At 39.3% G+C, this 18,651-nt stretch overlaps 1 protein-coding gene across 3 annotated transcripts in view; it reads left to right on the top strand.

Moving 5' to 3' along the window:
• smg1 (SMG1 nonsense mediated mRNA decay associated PI3K related kinase) overlaps positions 1–18,651 on the top strand; it is a 169,194-nt gene that overhangs the window by 49,857 nt on the left and 100,686 nt on the right. For all 3 annotated transcript variants that reach the window (XM_060840420.1, XM_060840421.1, XM_060840422.1), the window contains exons 9-23: positions 110–207; positions 3,004–3,177; positions 3,436–3,660; positions 4,223–4,324; positions 7,762–8,031; positions 10,613–10,743; positions 11,382–11,543; positions 11,688–11,806; positions 11,886–11,973; positions 12,095–12,196; positions 13,747–13,887; positions 14,019–14,218; positions 16,715–16,911; positions 17,326–17,490; positions 18,378–18,532. In XM_060840420.1, coding sequence (XP_060696403.1) covers positions 110–207; positions 3,004–3,177; positions 3,436–3,660; positions 4,223–4,324; positions 7,762–8,031; positions 10,613–10,743; positions 11,382–11,543; positions 11,688–11,806; positions 11,886–11,973; positions 12,095–12,196; positions 13,747–13,887; positions 14,019–14,218; positions 16,715–16,911; positions 17,326–17,490; positions 18,378–18,532 — 2,329 coding nt within the window. The remainder of the gene's footprint in view (positions 1–109; positions 208–3,003; positions 3,178–3,435; positions 3,661–4,222; positions 4,325–7,761; positions 8,032–10,612; positions 10,744–11,381; positions 11,544–11,687; positions 11,807–11,885; positions 11,974–12,094; positions 12,197–13,746; positions 13,888–14,018; positions 14,219–16,714; positions 16,912–17,325; positions 17,491–18,377; positions 18,533–18,651) is intronic.

The raw sequence follows: 18,651 nt of genomic DNA on the forward strand, positions 1-18,651 counted from the left end.
TGGTTAATAGTTGTCATTATTTTGTCACAAGCTCTTCTATGAAATTTTTAACTTGCTTTGCACAAGAACCCTTAAATTAAAAAAAATTATGGGATTTGTTCACACAAAGGTTGGCTGCAGTGTTTGGAACAGTTCTGGGTTGCAGATCTTGGATTTTCCACAACCCTTCTGGGGCAGTTTTTGGAAGACATGGAAGCTTATGCTGAGGTACGGTAGAGTCTTGACAATTGTGAAATTGAGATGGCCTTCTACATGAAAAAACTGACTCAGTTGTGTGAAACCGCTTCCTGTTTATTACCGGCTTTTTTTTTTAAACCAAAATAAGGGTTCAAAAGCTTTAACAAAACTAATAACTTTGGATACAGGAGATCTGAAACAAAAGCAAAGTGCTGAAGAAATTCAGGTCTAGCAGCATATGTGAAGAGAGGTCAATGCTGCAAGTTCAGTGACCCTTCATCAGAACAGCAAACTGGACTTGAAACGTTAACTCTGGTTTTTCTCTCCACGGTTGCTGCCAAACCTAAGTTTCTCTCACACTTTGATTTTGGCCCAAACAATAATTTGTTTTTTTTTCATAATTTGATACTGCTTAGTATTTAGATCTATTTTCACCATTCACTGGAAGCTACCTGTTCTTTTTTTGAATTATGAATTCATGAAATGTTTGAAGGCTTATGGACAAGATATTTTTCCAGAAAGTTCTGTTGATTTTATTGAACTATTATGCTGTAGTCTCTTAGAATGCCATTTCAAGAATGCATTGGAGAGTAAAGTTCAGTAAAAGAAAGGAGGGAAAAGTGAGGTCTGCTGATGCTGGAGATCAGAGCTGAAAATGTGTTGCTGGTTAAAGCGCAGCAGGTCAGGTAGCATCCAAGGAACAGGAAATTCGACGTTTCGGGCATAAGCCCTTCATTTTCAACTCAGTAAAATCTAATCTAAAAAGAAAGGCAAATTTGTATTTGTAAAGGACTTTTCTTGTCCACTAAATGTCTTTGATATTTTACAAGTGGCATCTAATTTACACTTAGCAAACTCCTGCAAATAGGAATATGTGAAAGACCAGATCCCTTGATCTGTGTGATGGTGATTTGCATCCAGGCTAATATTTATACCTCAATGAGAATTCACCTGCTGTTACGTTTGTAATGACTCCACACCATTCTCGCTGATCAGGTATTGTCTGTGTCTGCCAGAATGAGCTAACAGGTTTTTTTTATGGTTGTATTATGGAGCCAGCTAATGAGAGTACTGACCAAGTCAGATCCTCGATGAAACCTGGCTTGATAGATCAAATGTTTTATTTCAATGTAATCATCGTTTGTTAAAACATAAGCACATAAGGCTCCATGATTAGATTTAACGATAGAACAGAAGTTCATTGCGCAGAAGGGAAAAAAAACCTTAATATAGAGCACAGTTTGAAAGATCTTAGAGCACATGATAAATACCACCTTGTCTATCTCCAACACTGTACCTTTGCAGTTTCATAGCTAGAGCAAGTACCCCTTCACCTCAAACTTTGTAGCTGGTTCTCTTCAATTCTTTTGTCTGAACTATGAAGCTGTTTTAAATATTCACAAAACTGAAAGCTTAGATTTGCTCTCATAATGACCTTATGATTGCGAGTAGTGTGCTGTGTTCTGGAGAGCTATTGTAGTGCAGTGGTAGTATCCCTATCTGAGCCAGGAAACCTTACTTCTGGATCAGGTGGGATTTGAACTATGTCATACCATTTCTGAACAGGTCAATTAGGAAGTATCTATGCTCCTGGTCTGGAAGTTGCATTAATTGACTTTATACTAAAGTAATTTTTTTCCATGGATTGTTTTATATTCCGTTTGAGGAGAGAAATTGTATTATGGGATTGTAAGCCCAGTCAGATTTCATCCGAACTGCTTCAAGATTGGTTTCTTTCCTCAGCTAAAAACAGCTCTTGATTATACAATATTTACACGCCCACCCTAAATGCAACACAGTACTAACAATCTTTCATACACATTCCACGTTTCCCTACTTTCTGACAATTACTGGATTACTCCGTCTTCTTGACCTGCAATCATCTTCCTGACCTCTCTGTCCCCACCCCCTCTCCGGACTATCGCCCTCACCTTAACCTCCTTCCACCTATCGTATTCCCAACGCCCCTCCCCATGTCCCTCCTCCCTCCCTTTTATCTTAGCCTGCCTGGCACACCCTCCTCATTCCTGAAGAAGGGCTTATGCCCGAAACCTCGATTCTCCTGCTGCTTGGATGCTGCCTGACCAGCTGCGCTTTTCCAGCAACACATTTTTCAGCTCTGATCTCCAGCATCTGCAGTCCTCACTTTCTCCTAATTACTGGATTAGATCAATATTTTGGAAGGACTGACTAATTACTTTTCAAAACCCTTGTATAAAAGTACCCAATACCATATACCACTGTTTTGAAGTTCAAATTCTGAAAACCGAGTCTGTTATTTTCAAAACACATGCTTGACAGTTGGTGCTTTCAAGCACTGTCTGTAAGCTGTTTACACCAGGCTAAACCGTGAGCACTCTGGTGAGGAGTCTAACACTCTTGGATGTTGAGTGGTGACGCCAAATGAAATTGACCGATATATACAGCTGATCCACATCCGAGTAGCAGCTAAGTATAAATAGTACCAAATTTGTTGGATTGTCACCAGCTGGAACTCCCTTCCCGACAGCACTGTGGGCGTACCTACCCCTCATGGGTAGCAGTGGTTCAAGAAGGTAGTTCAGCACCACCTTCTCAAACGCAGTCCGGGATGAGCAGTAACAAGTCCTACGTCTCTGTGTGAAAAAGTAATAACTGGCATGTGATGAATTTTCCTCTGAAATTTGGTTTGGTGTGTGGTAAACATTTGTGTCAGGGCAGTGGTGGCCAATAACAGATTGGTCACAAATTCCTGCTCACTGCTGTGATTGATGGACAAGTGTCCATAAAAAATTAATTTCTTCACAGCTCTTGTGTGGTGAACAACTTGATTATTTGCATTTACAGGATCTGAGTCACGTGGCCTCTGGGGAAGCAGTTGATGAGGACATTCCACCTCCTTCAGTCTCGTTACCGAAGTTAGCAGCACTTCTGAGGGTGTTCAGCACTGTTGTGAGAAGCATTGGAGAACGTTTCAGTCCAATTAGAGGCCCTCCAATCACTGAGGCTTACGTGACAGATGTAAGAAAATGTATTGAGGTTATTTTTCTAATCCATCTCCTTGCTTACACTCATCTTCAATAGCTCTAACTTTTTTTTGTAAAACTTCTGTCTCCTTTGGATTAAATTACAAAGTATAAAAAAGTAGGCTTCTCTTTGAATCAGATCTAAAATCTTCATTGTCTCTTGATCCATCCCCATATCAAAGTTCAGAGAGCCACATGACTGGATTATAATATTTTGAGGGTATTTTTTAAAACTGTTTCTCTTTTATTCTAGGTTCTCCTGAGGGTTGTGAACTGTGTGACCACGGCAAAACAAGTTTTCTTTTCTGAGGCAGTATTGACCGCTGCAAATGAATGTGTGTGTGTTCTGTTGGGCAGCATGGATTCGGATGTAGCCAAACATTGTGAGATTACCATTACTTATGGATTGGATCAGCTGGACAGTTGTCAGATGTTTGGTGCTGAGTACATCATCTCTGTTTTAAACTTGTTAACGCTGGTGAGTCTATTAGATAGTTGAGGGTTTGTTTTTGTACCTGTTGTGATTAGCTAGAGCATTATAATTTGGATCTTGCAGCAAGCAAAAGCAATTTGCACTTGAGGCGTTCTCATAATTTCAGGGCATCTCAAATTACTGCACAATCTATGAAGTGCTTTGAAAATGGAGCCACTGCTCTAGGAAAACTCAAAAAGCCAAAGTATTGACAACTGAGTCCCAAAAATGTAGAGAGTAAGGTACATAATCTGGTTATAGTGATGTTTGATGTGGGATAGATTTTGGCAGGATGTCAGGAAGTGTTCTTTACTTTTCAAATGAAAATACAGAATTGTTTGCCTCCTTTATGATGGTAGATAGGGCCAGAGTTTGGTATTTCACTTACAAGGTGTATATTTAGCTCTAGAAATCTCAGCCCAGATTTTGTGCTTCCATTTGTGGCATGGGATTTGTATCTACCATCTTCTGATTCAGAGACTAAAATATTGCCACTAACACCTGTAACAACCATCTTGATTACAGTATATAATGTCAAAATTCAAAGAAAAATGATTTTGTTTTCCAGATTGTGGAACAAATAAATACAAAATTGCCAGCATCATTTGTTGAAAAACTGTTTTCACCACAGTCTAAGTTACTTCAGCTCCGTTTTCACAGGGAGAAAGAGGTATGGTCGTGGATGGATGAGTCGAATGCGCTGTTTAATAGTATACAATGATCCTAACAAAAACCGAAATTGCAGAAAAACCTCAGCAGCTGTGGAAAGAAGTCAATTAATGTTTCAGGCCCAGTAACCCTTCTTGAGAACTGATGGCAGCTGCACTTCACTCAATTGAGTCAACAGCATTAGCTGCTCACAGTGAGGTCTCCTCTACATTGAGGCATTGAAGGCACAGAACACCTATGTTTCATTTGCAGAAATGACATTGAGCTTGCTGTTGTCTGCCACTTCAGCACATCACCTCCTTCCCTGGCCAGCAGCTCTGTCTCAGGCTTGCTATAGTATTCCAGCAAAGCTCGAAAAACAGCACCTCATTTTCTGCTTGGGAACTCTACAGTCTTCTGGAGTCAATATTGAGTTCAGCGGTTCTAGAACTTGTGGCACTTTCTCCCATGTCCCTTTACCCCCCCCCCCAACGGCTTTGTTATCACAGTCTGCTATTACAAATCCCTACCCTACACATCAGGCCTTGTTATCACACAGGGCAAAATTGAGGACTGCAGATGCTGGAAACCAGAGTTTACATTAGTGTGTGTTGGAAAAGCACAGCAGGTCAGGCAGCATCTGAGGAGCAGGAAAATCGGTGTTTTGGGGATAAGCCCTTCATCAGGAATTTTTATCTCAGTCTGCAATTACATGTCCCTACCCCACACACCAGACCTTGTTATCACGCAGTCTGCTATTACATGCAACCCGTTAGCGGCTATTCATTCTCCTAGGCTGACCGTTATCCACTCCTTTGTCCAATTGTTTTGTGGCCTCTTTGGGCTCTATCTCTACCTATCATTTACTCTTTATTACCTCCACCCATCACCCTACCTTCTGCATAAATACCAAATTTTCCCAGCTACTATCAGTTCTGAAGAAGCCCTGAAATGTGCCAGACCTGAGTTTTTCCAGCAATTTCTATTTTTCTTTGATATCCTGCATCCGCAGTTCTCTTTGCGTTGTTTATATAAAGATCCTAATTTGGTTTATGTGATCATTTCATATAGTATATTGGTTTGTTGAACATGTGAAAATATAATTAGTTATTAGATCTGCTAACCCTTAAAGTTTCTACTTTGCATGTAATTTTGAAGTTGACTTTTTTGATAACTTCAAAATTATTTTGAAGTGGTAATAAATCTTTAAAAAGACTAGAACGTACTGAGTGTTTTCTTTGCAGATTTCAAGGCTGCCTTGAATTCAAAGGATGCTACATATTGAAATTAAATGGTTGCATTTAACTAGAGTGGAACTTTATACAAGGCTGCTTTTACAATAGAGTTTCCAGTGAAATTGGGAGGCTGCAAGCATGATCTGTTAAGACTGTTGTAGAGAGATGTTGCGACGTTACAGAATTTATAGATAGTAAACTAATGTTTAAGCTAAAACTGAAAAATGTAAGTATTGAACATGATGGCGATAGGTTGTCTGCGGCATTTGAAATACTCTACCAACTGTTTCAAGTGGTTCATACACTGATCTGATCATTTGTGAATACTTTTGTTCATACAATGAGAGTTTCATAAAATGAAGATATTTTGTAATGATTTCAAATGAGTGCTTAACTGTCTTTTTTCCTGTTGGGTGGAGTGTGAGCAACATGTTTTGCAATGAAACGTTACCACCCTTAATTAGCACAGTGGGCAGCTGATGTTTTGCACAACCACTTTCAATACATACAGAATAATGATAAAAACTTATAAACTAGGAGAAAGTGAGGACTGCTGATGCTGGAGATCAGAGTCGTGTGTGTGGTGCTGGAAAAGGACAGCAGATCAGGCAGCATCCGAGGCGCAGGAGAGTTGACGTATCAGGAATCACAAGCCGTTCTTGATGAAGAGCTTACGCCTGTAATGTCGATTCTTCTGCTCTTTAGATGCTGTCTAACCTGCTATGCTTTTCCAGCACCACGCTCTAGAAGCTTATAAGCCAATGTCATGGAGTGATTGGTGTCAGAAATATCAATTCCTAATTTTTCTTTTTTTATTTGTACTTAAATCTTAACAGACCTGTTTATTTCGACCATGAGATGTTAAAGCAGAAATAAGCCATTTAGCCCATTGAGTTTGCTCCACTGTTTAATGAGATCATGATTGATCTGATAATCTTCAAGGAGAAAGTGAGGACTGCAGATGCTGGAGATCAGAGCTGAAAATGTGTTGCTGGAAAAGCACAGCAGGTCAGGCAGCATCCAAGCAGCAGGAGAGTTGACGTTTCGGGCATGAGCCCTTCTTCAGGAATTCCTGAAGAAGGGCTTATCCCCGAAACGTCGACTCCTGCTCCTTGGATGCTGCCTGACCTGCTGATAATCTTCAACGCCACTTGACTTTTCCTCATATCCTGTTTCCTTACTGATTTAAAAATCTGTCTCAGCCTTGAATATACTTTATGATCTAGCCTCAAGCCCTCTGATAAAGAATTCCACAAATTCACTACCCTCTGAGAGAAGAAATTCCTCCTCATCTTTGTCTTAAATGGACAATCCCATATTCTGACACTATTTCATCTGGTTCAAGACTCTTGGAGCAGGGGAAACAACCCGTCTGAAGTCCCCTAAGGGTTCTGTATGTTTCAAAAGGGTCATCTCTTGTTCTTCTATATTTGAATAAGTACAGGCCTAATCTACTCAACTATCCTCACATATAGAGTCCCTCTATTCTTGGTATCATGTTAATAAATCATCCCTGGACTGCCTCCAGTGTCAGTATAGATAAGGGTTCTGAAAACATGAATGATTTATCATGTGGGACTACAAACTGTTGAGCTGCTCTTTCCAATCTCAGGTAATTGCCTTGGAGCTGTGTTTGATAGTTCAGTGTGTACTAATTTGTAAGATGTGTTTCTTCTTCGTAATGTAGGGGTAGGTGAAAATCAGTGTTGGTTTTATTATTTTCTTATAACCTGAATTTGAATATAAAAGCAAACCTTGTTTGTTCTGAATACTATTTAGATTTGAGTATCTTCTGAGGCTGCAATGCCCTTCTAATCTGTTTTTTTTTTAAAACCAGCAAAATGTATCAAATTGCTGACTGTTGAACTAAGATGTCAGTTCCTGTTTCTGTGTTGCTGTAAATCTGTCATATTGAGATTTCCGACCACTTTGTGTGAGAAACACACGGAAGAAGTTTTGCTCTCATTAACTCAGTGGCCCTGTATCTCTTCTGTTGTAATGTGGATTTGATCCCAGTTGAATAAAAGGGCTGTAATCGTACATTTTTGCTTCAAATATTATGCCAATTAAATCCCTGTTCACTGGTTTTTGTATTTGAATGTTTTGCATTAAATCTTTTTAGTGAGATGTTCAATTATGTTTTTCTAGTAAATTAACTTTAATACTTTTATTGAATGTCAGTAATTTTTTTTGTCAATTTATCTATCTATCTTTTCCTATCCAGGTTGTTTCAGCAGCACAATATGTGTATCAAGCTGTGCTAAGCCTGAAGAATATTCCTGTGCTAGAGACTGCTTACAAACTTATCTTGGGGGAAATGACATGTGCACTTAACAGTCTCCTTCAAGGCCTGACTCTTCCTCTCGTCTGTTCAGAGATACAGCATGAAGCTTTCAGGGACAGAACATTCAAAGAGGAAAATGCAGAGTTTGTAATAATATTTGACTTAAGTGCCCTTACTACAATTGGAAATGCAAAAAATTCCTTGATTGGTGTAAGTATTACCCTGATACCGAAGAGTTAAATTAATTATGTACTTGTATGGCTTCTCATGAAATTAGACTATATCTTGCTGAATCTTTTCTCAAATTTTGTTCACACTCTCACAGCGAAAGGATTAAGCTGGAGATCTGCTTTAGGTCATATACACCATTGCCGTCCATTTGGGGGACCTACGGAGAGCATTGAAGTAACAGCTGCCTTATTTTTCCACATTTTTGCTTCCATGAGAAATGCCTTGCTAGACTCTCCTCGGCCATAATAGAAATGTTGTCATCTCTGGAGATATGATCCCAGTTGACATTAATACCAGACAAGCCAGTTCCCAGAGTGAAACCAAGTTTGTTCGATTTTAACTTTGCCTTTTTTAAAACTGTTGCGTTTGGTTACTGAACACATCCACAAGGGACTGCCAGTGACTTTTAGAACACAATATTAAACAAGAAAGTATGAACTAAATAATAGACTAAAAGAAAGGTTGAAACAATTCCATGTGACATCAGAAAATCATTCAAATTCACACTATTCCTTTAATCAGAGTAAAATCCTTACAAACACCCTGTGCAGAGTGAGGATTAACTCCACAATAAAAATCTTCGTTCAAACCTAGGTTAGTATGGTTGCAGTTAGTTTCCTTGTGGCAAATCTTGGAGCTATGGATATGCAAGTGAATATGTAAATACTGCTTAAGTATTGAGACATTCGTGACTCAAACACCCTTTCAAGCAGTCGGTTCCAGACACCCACCATCCTCTGGATGAAAATAATTCTCAACTTTTCTTAGTCTCAATCCCTCCCACTATATTGCCTCTTACTTTTCCATTTGCTTCTGCTTTGCCCACTTGACCATTCCATTGATTTTCCACACAGGGACTGCTGTTTTCCAAGACCAGGAAACAGTTTGCGAGTGTGGTGAACTTGAGATTCCTGTGCTGTTTGCCTGCTCCCCTTGTTTAGTCTGCTGGTCACCCATTCTCCCTCTGTTTGCACCTGATGAAGTATGGAGGTGACCACATCATCTACAAACATCTCAGCCATATGATTGCACTATAGTAACCTCCCAGGTACCACTCAAGCTCCAAAACCCACGGCACATGTGTTCTGACTGAAGGCACCTCCTGACATGTGACTGTCCAGACCAGCAGGAACCTCCAGGATTTCCCAGAATGCAGATGTGTAAATCACAAATGTGCCTGAGCTTCCAGGTGTCTAAGCTAAATAGAATATGAAGCCTTAGTTAGATTTTACCCTTCCTGCTACTCAAATATAAGCTCGCAAAACCTTTTGTTTTCAGACAAGCCGCCAGAACCCCATAATTTTATTAAGCAAAAGAAGTTTAGTTTGGAAACTTTGGAATATGAATTATCAACTTAAATTTGTTGAGCTGTACTTATGGTCTTAATTTGAAACTGTACCCATTTGCAAGAGATGGGAAAGATATCTGTCTACCTGCTCTCCTGTGACACTATACTTTGCTTTTGATGAATTAGCCTCCCATTCTAGTTTTTCTAGTTTGGGATATTTTTGCTTTTTTTTTGAAACCTTGCTCCCATTGCTGCCAAGTCCCATACAGATCCATTCATTAAAATGCACATAATCAAAGCAGACTTCCAGCCAGGAATTCCAGGGTTGGAATATAAAAGCACTGTTGTGCTACTGAGACTTTATAAAGCTCTGGTTAGGCCCCATTTGGAGTACTGTGTCCAGTTTTGGTCCCCACACCTCAGGAAGGACAAACTGGCACTGGAGCGTATCCAGCGGAGATTCACACGGATGATCCCTGGAATGGTAGGTCTAACATACGAGGAACGGCTGAGGATCCTGGGATTGTATTCATTGGAGTTTAGAAGATTAAGGGGAGATTTAATAGAAAATTACAAGATAATACAGGGCTTGGAAAGGGTGGACGCTAGGAAATTGTTTCCGTGAGGCGAGGAGACTAGGACCCGTGGACCCAGCCTTAGAATTAGAGGGGGTCAATTCAGAACAGAAATGCGGAGACATTTCTTCAGCCAGAGAGTGGTGGGCCTGTGGAATTCATTGCCGCAGAGTGCAGTGGAGGCTGGGACGCTAAATGTCTTCAAGGCAGAGATTGATAAATTCTTGATGTCACGAGGAATTAAGGGCTATGGGGAGAATGCTGGTAAGTGGAGTTGAAATGCCCATCAGCCATGATTGAATGGCAGAGTGGACTCGATGGGCCGAATGGCCTTACTACTGCTCCTATGTCTTATGGTCTTATACCACTCAGAACAAGTATAAGGTATAATTTTGTAGCATGCAAAATGCAAATGTGAATTCTAATTAACATTGTGAACAGCAAGGTTTAAGAAGTGTTTTACAGCCTAGTTGTCTATGTGTAAGATATGTCAGTGAATACTATCCCTAAACTATGCATAAAGTTTTAAAGGTTCAATGTTTTAAAGCCTTTGTTTGAAATATGCAACATGAACAAGTTATGAAGTTCCAGAAGTACATTTTCCTAATCACAAATAACTTTTTGCAGTTTTTTTTGGGGTAGTTATACTTTTGCATGTTAATCGTTTTCAAGAATGTCTTGTGTCTTTCCCATACAGATGTGGGCTCTTTCTCCCACTGTGTTTGCCCTTCTCAGTGATAACCTTACAATTGTACATGCCAATCTTGCGGTTCATTATCCTGCCATCCAGTATGGAGTCTTGTACACTTTATATTCCCATTGTACAAGGTATGTCTACTCTTGTCACATTGGTGTAATTTCTTTTAATTGTCCTGTATAATTTCTGTTTCTTTCATTCAATAAAGTTAAATGACATTTTAACTAATGAAAGTATCTTCCATTTAAAGATTAATTTATGTTCCTCTGTAGTGCAATAGTAATTAATTTGTGGGGAAAATTGTAATTCTTCATTTGATTTGCAGACATGGAGTTAGTTTCAGCCTATTGAGACGTAACTTATTTAACCTCCTTCGTATCTGAAATTGCGTATTATAACTTGGTACATGATTTTAATTTGTGAAAGATGTTTTGAAGGTTTAGATTGTTACATTAGTAGGAGTGAGAGTTGGCAAATTATGGCCATGCAGCAAGAATTTTGGCCCAGAGGATAAAAGAATCCGCATGTTTAACGGGGCAGGTAGTTCGTGCTTCAGAAAGTTCAGCTTTGCACTAGAGCTTTGATATGCATCTACTTGTATGTTGTTTATTTTAAGTAAATTCGTAGGAAGCTGTGACAGCTAGAATTTGGTTGAAATCTCTATTTTTCTTTGAAATTCTAGCAATTTTCTAAAACTTCTTTTCTGGAAAAAAAATGGTCCAATGGTTTTTTTGCCTTTATGTAGAAATTGTTTACTTTTTATTTGCAGGCATGATCATTTCATATCCAGCAGTCTCAGTTCCTCGTCACCTTCTCTGTTTGATGGTGCTGTTATCAGTACTGTCACCATGGCAACAAAGAAACACTTCTCCATCATACTGAATCTTTTGGGAATGTTGCTCAGTAAGGATATCTTAAACCATGACGCAAGGTAAACCAGATTTTTTTAAAAAAACTTATTTATTCTTTTCCACCGAAACCTTTTGGTTTGAATTTTTCCATTGCAAATTCTTAAACATATAAGAATTATATACTTGGTTTACTTTCTTTTAAAACATGTTTTGAATCTCATCAGGAGGTTATTACTAACCTGGGCATTGGAGGTTACCATTTTAATGAAGAAATCAGAAACTTACGCTCCCTTGTTTGCTATCCCACCTTTTCACAAATTCTGCAAAGGGCTGCTATCAAATGGTAAGATTTCTGTCGATGAATGACTTAATCTTAATTTTTTAAAAAGCAATGTTTACATATTATTCCCTTTCTTAAACAGCTGTTTATGAAGATGCTTCAATCTGTCTGCAAGCATGCAGCAGCCTACAAATTATTTCTACTTCCTTGCCAAATGATCTCTTGCAAAGGTAGAACTTGAATTTAAAAAATCTTGCCATTCGTAACTCTTTGATTTGTGAGAATTCTTTCAGTACTCAGTTTTTCGGAGCCATGCCTAAAATTCACAAGCTGTTGCGTTTTGCTACACAGATGTGTCGATGTGTGTCGTGTACAGTTGGTTCATTGTGGAGTTCGTGTTAGGCAGGCTTTTGGGAAACTGCTGAAGACTATTCCTCTGGATGTTGCTTTAAGGTATGATTAATTTTAAAAGATTTTTTAACCATCCCTTCCAATATTGATTTGTAGAGACTTTGTTTATTGATCTAAAGTTAATTAGATTGTTAATGATTTGGAAGAGGGGCAGAGTGTATTTTCCTAATTTACTACTGATGCAGAAATAAGTGGGAGGACGTTAGGAATCTACAAGGGGATATAGATAGGTTGAATGAGTGAGGGAGTACTTGACAGAGTTTAATGTAAGTAAGTGTGAGATCCTGTAATTTTTGCAGAAAGAATCAGAAGGTAGACAATTATTTAAATTGAGGGACTCCATACAAGCACAGTGCAGAGGGATCTAGGTGTTCATGTGCTTGAAACACAAAAGATTAGCATTCAGATGCAGTAAGTAATTAAGCCAAATAAGGTTCTGGCCTTTATTGCTAGAGTTTACAGTTTAAAAGCAGAATGTTTTGGTACAACTGAACAGGGTGCCGTTGAGGCTGCACCTGGAGTACGGTGTGTAGTTTTTAAGAAAGGGCTTTTGCCAATGTGTTACTTTCAAGATTTACAAGGCTGATTCCTGGGTAAAGGGGGTGGTTTATCAAGAATGGCTAAATTGGATAGGCTTTTTTTCATTGGAGCTTAGAAGGGGGGTGATCTTATTGAAACAGACAAGATTCTGAGGGGAAACCAAAAGCAAGATACACTGGATGCAAGAAATCTGAAATAAAAACAGGGGGTTCTGGACGACATAGTGGGTCTGGCAGCATCTGGTGAGAGAAAGCTATCTTTTCAAGTCAGATATGACTCTTCAGAACTAACAACAACTTCCACAAATTTAACAAGTTCTTTCAGAACACCACGGCAGCTGCCTATTTTGGAAAACAGGAACAATCTGAATGCTTTCCTCATTTGTATCCTCAGAAATTCCTAATATTATGCCTGTAAGTCGTCATCACAACTAGAGTATCAAAACCCTTTCTATAATATGATTGAAACACTGTGCCGTATCCTTGGTCTAATAAGGATTTAAAGCAGGGTTTAATATAACTCTTCTACTTTTCAGTTCTGTACCTTTAGAAATAAAGACCGTTGCTTGTTTTTCTATTATTACTTTGCTGATCAACGTCATATTGGTTGATGTATTTGTATCCAAAATATTTGTTCCTCTACTCAACTGGGACTTTGATCCAAGTAATAAGTGACCTCCTTTCTCTTCCCACAAAAACGTACTGCCTCTCATTGAACCATCATGAGCTCGTTTGCCAATTTTTGGCCCATTTTGAAAGCTTATTAACATTGTCTTGTGATTTGTTACCCTCCCTCAGTGTTGACTATCCTTATTCTGCCTGTGTCAGAGGGAGAAAAAAACAGCAGTGGCATCTCCAAATTTAAAAATACAAATCATGAATGTAAATTATGAACAACAATGGCCCCAGAGAAATCCCACACTTTTTACCACAATGTAGTTGATTTTTCCAGTAAAGTCAGACTTTACTCTTTGTACAAAAACTTTAACTTTTATTAAAATGTGTAAACAATAGGACACTGATTATAAAATTGAATATATTTTTTCTTCACAGTAACAACAATCACACAGAAGTACAAGGGATCTCACTGGCTATAAGTAGTCATATGACTAAAGCTCCAAGTAACACATTTCATCCTCAGGACTTCTCTGATCTAATTAGTTTCATTTTGTATGGAAGCTGTCACAGAATTGGGTAGGTTTGAATGTTATTTTTAAATCCCTTTGCAAGTTTTTCATACTCCATAATCAAGTAATTGGCACTTCAGACTCTCAAATGTTCCTGATTGCCTCATGTAACTGGTGTAAGCTTTCCTTTACTTGCAGCAAAGATCATTGGCTGGAGAGACTGTTTCACAGCTGCCAGAGATTGGACAAGTATGATCAGTCATCTATTCCACGCAACCTGTTAAAGACAGAAGCTGTGTTATGGCAATGGGCTGTGTGGGAAGCAGCGCAATTTACTGTGCTTTCAAAACTACGGACCCCATTGGGCAGAGCACAAGATACATTCCAAACAATTGAAGGTAATAGATCACTGTATAGTCATATGCTATTATGTTTGCATTTCAAGTCTTATAGGGAATTCAGTCACTTGAGCTGTTTTCCATGAAACTTATCTCTTCCTTCCTTGACTGAACTCCCGACAACCCAACATCCTTTCCTAGTTCACTTGGGTAATGATATTATAAACATTCTTTTTCAACTACAGTCACCTTCCTTTTTAAACTAACAATCCATTCCCTTTTCAAAAAAAACTTTTTTTTTGCAACTTCGGCTTAATCTTTCCAAGCAGGTGACCAAAATACTCTCTGACACTTGATTTCCTTGACCTCGCCATCTCCATTTCAGGGAATAAACTGTTCATTGCCATCCGAAGAAACTTCACTGCCTTATGAGGAAAGGCTGAGGGACTTGAGGCTGTTTTCGTTAGAGAGGAGGAGGTTGAGAGGTGACTTAATTGAGATGTATAAGATAATCAGAGGGTTAGATAGGGTGGACATTGAGAACCTTTTTTCCTCAGATGGTGACAGCGAGCACGAGGGGACATAGCTTTAAATTGAGGGGTGATAGATATAGGACAGGTCAGAGATTGTTTCTTTGCTCGGAGTATTAGGGGAGTGGAATGCACTGCCTACAGCAGTAGTAGACTCGCCAAGTTTAAAGGGATTTAAATGGTCATTGGATAAACATGTGGATGAGAATGGAATAGTGTAGGTTAAATGGGCTTCTGATTGGTTTCACAGGGCAGCGCAACATTGAGGGCCGAAGGGCCTGTACTGTGCTGTAATGTTCTGTTCTATCCACTACAAAGCCGCCGATTCCTATAGCAACCTTCGCTCCAACTCCTCACATTCCATGTCCTGCAAGGATTCCATCCCATTCTCCCAGTTTGCCTTTGCCTGTGTCATGTCTGTTCAGATGATGCTGCCTTCCAGAACAGTGCTGCTGACATGGCTTCCTTCTTTCATAACCGTGGTTTCCTGCCCGCTGTGATTTGACAGGGTCCTCAGCCACATCTGATCTATCACCCGTGCTTCTGTCCTTGCCCCTTCCCATCTCTCTTAACAATGTGATCGAGTACCACTTGTCCTCACTTTTCATCCCATCAGCATCTGCATTCAAAGTATCATTCTCCACTATTTCCGACAACTTTGGAATGCCACCACTAAACACCTCTTTCCCTTGCTCCCCAATTTGTATTTTGCAGGGACTGTTCCCTCTGGGGCAACCTCGTCCCATCCTCAACACCATTTTGATGCAAATATCTGTCAAAAAAGAAATCAGTCTTGCTTTTGAATCTGCTGCCGCTGTCGTATTATTCCTGCACTCAGCTCTTGCTCCCTCAGCACCCACCTTTACCCAGTAGGCTGACGCCACTCATGGTTGTGCTCCCTGGATGTCTCCCTAGAAATGACTATCGGAAAAGACTGTGGTGAAATGGTGATACTGCTGGATTAGTAATCCAGAGTTCCAAGATAATTCACAATTGCTGGTGAAATTTAAATTCACCTAAAACTAAACAATTGCCTCTGCAATTTATCAATTTGGTGATTTATAAAACTAGTCTCAAAAATGGTGATCGTAAAAGTATTGTAGGTTTTTGACAGCAATCAGTCTGATTCTGAAATATAAAATACACAGAAAATGGTGGAGAAACTCAGCAGTCTGGCAGCATGTGTTAACAGATAACAGTTTGAGTTGATGATGAAGCAGTCCTGAAGCGATCTCTTGGCTTAAATGTGCATGAGAACTCTGCCTTCACAGCTCTCTGTGACAGAGTTCCACAAACCTGTAGGAGGAAATCTTCTCTCTTCACCCCCACCCCCACTCAGTTGTAAATTAGCACCTCTTTATTTAGAGACAATGCTTTGTGGTGCTAGAGTCTCCCACAAGGGGAAACATTATTTCACCATTTATTCTGTCAAGACTCTTCAGAATCTTCTGTTTCAGTGAGAAATGTTCGCTCTGTTCCTCGAGCCACACGTTACCCGACCTGAGCTCCGCCAGCATTTTCTCTTTATTTCAGATTTCCAGCGTCTGCAGACTTTTGCTTTCTTTTCAGTGACTCTCCCATGCCCTTTTTGAAGGAAGGAAATCTGCCATCTTTATCTGAACTGGTCCAAAATTATCTCCAGGTGCACAGCAATATGGTTCACTCTTAATTGTTAGAATGGCCACCAAGCCACTCAATTCCGAGGCAGTTAGGGATGAGTAACAAATGATGTCCATTCCATGAAAGAATAAAGGGAAAAAAATCGGCGTATGGCTGCTAAGACAGTTTTCTCAGTAGATTGGGTATTTTCTTTTGGTTAGGGGATCCCCTTTCTCAGGGGTCTCAGTATTTTAGTCTTTTCTTTCCCACCCTGGTGAATAATTACCTCAATATTTGTGAAATGGCAATCTGTCTTCCAGTAAATTCTTATTTTGGAGTGCTGAGTTCACTTATGTTTTGCAAATGTAGCATTCTGATCAATTGTTGTATGTTCCTAACCTACCAAATTTGACTCTCCAAATTCCAGGTATTATTAGGAGTTTGGCTGCACATACCTTGAATCCTGACCATGACATAAGCCAGTGGACCATGGCTGACAATGATGATGGGCATACTAGCAACCAGCTGAGACTTATTCTTCTACTTCAGTTTTTGGAAAACCTTGAGAAGTTGATGTACAATGCATATGAAGGATGTGCTAATGCACTTATGGCACCACCAAAGGTTAACATGAGTTTTAATCCCATTTCAAGTCTATTTGTATGGATTGCTCAAATCGTTCAGACTCGGAAAATACAGTACATGGTGTAACAAAAACACAAGCTGCTGATATCGTAACAAAAGCACTTTGCTGGAGAAACTCAGCGGGTTTGGTAGCATTGTGGTGAGGAAGCAGAGTTTAATGTTTCATGTCCAGTGAGTTTTCACCAGACCTGGTCTGATGATGTATCGCCAGACTGGAAACATTAACTCTGCTTTCACCCACAGATGCTGTAAGCCCTGTGGAGTTTCTCCAGCAAATTTTTTGTTTCAGATTTCCAACATCTTCAGTTTTTTCAGTCACATTGTGTGTATTTTTGTCTTGCACCGTTGGCACACTATGTTCTGCTTTCATTTATTTATGATCCTATGTTGCAGGTTATTAGGACATTTTTCTACACAAATCGCCAGACGTGTCATGACTGGTTAACACGGATCCGAGTGGCTATAATGCGGGTTGGCTTGTTGGCTGGGCAACCAGCTGTGACAGTCAGGCATGGGTTTGATTTGCTGACAGAGATGAAGAACAGCAGTGCATCTCAGGTATGTGAAACATCTCCCTGATCATGCTAAAATATAAGGAAGCTGCCTACAACCTGGCATTAAGGTATGCTTTTGGGATCGAGTTTGAGGCGAATCAAAGTGGAGCATTCTAGCTGCACGATTTACTTCCCTATCTTCGACAGTCAGGATGGATTCGATCTAATAGCTAAAGTGGAAAACTAGAAACAGTTCTTATGAAGAGTTGATTGGAATATTAGCTGCTCAGTGATTACCTTTAGGAGACAGACCAAGAAACCATCTAAACAGCAGCCCCTGGAATATACATAAAACTGGAGTGATCCATTGACCAAATGCCTTAAAAATGATCAAGACCTATCTGAAATCATTGTCTCACTTCAAAGTATGCAGTAGGCAAAACTTGAGAGGAAAGATCACTCCAGTTGAATAATCAACTGCAATAGTGCACAGATTTAATAGGAGGCAATCAAAATCCACTTCCATTCACCAGGCAGGTTGTAACTAATAGTTGGCAATCAGCATTACACAATTACCTTGAAATCTTGAGGTTTACATTTTAAGTGGGTTTTGTAATGTCTGGTTTGAGTTTATAATTTGGTTAGGTGATATAACAGATTTTTACTAGCATCACTTATCTGGCATCACTGAAGCAAATTCGCAGTTGAACATAGTTCACATAACAAACAAATGTAAATCCTGGAGTACTCTGAGTAATATCATTTGAAACATATTCATTTTATAATGTTTCAGTTATTTCATCTGAAATGATTCTGGCAAAAATGTTAAACCAAATCTGAGCTTTATTGTTCAAAAATCAGTACCTTTCATTGTCACAGCTTATTCATTTCCACTTCTAATGGCATGTCTTGTCCAATGCAGATAATAACCATTTTGACCGTTTTTATCAGGGAAATGAAATGGAGGTAACAGTTATGATGATTGTTGAAGCACTGTGTGAGCTGAATTGTCCTGAAGCTATCCAAGGAATGGCTGTCTGGTCTTCTGCTGTCCTTGCAAAGAGCCTTTCATGGATAAGTTCTGTGGCACAGCAAGCCGAAGGAAGGTATAAGTTGTTTTATTTATAAAGTTTTTTTATTTTAAATTCATTAAGTTTGTTGGTCTTCCTTGATTAATGTGATCCTAACCAGATGCTGCAAGATTGACCTTATATACTTTATCAAC

Source organism: Hemiscyllium ocellatum, chromosome 20, assembly GCF_020745735.1.
Source record: "Hemiscyllium ocellatum isolate sHemOce1 chromosome 20, sHemOce1.pat.X.cur, whole genome shotgun sequence".
NCBI lineage: Eukaryota > Metazoa > Chordata > Chondrichthyes > Orectolobiformes > Hemiscylliidae > Hemiscyllium > Hemiscyllium ocellatum.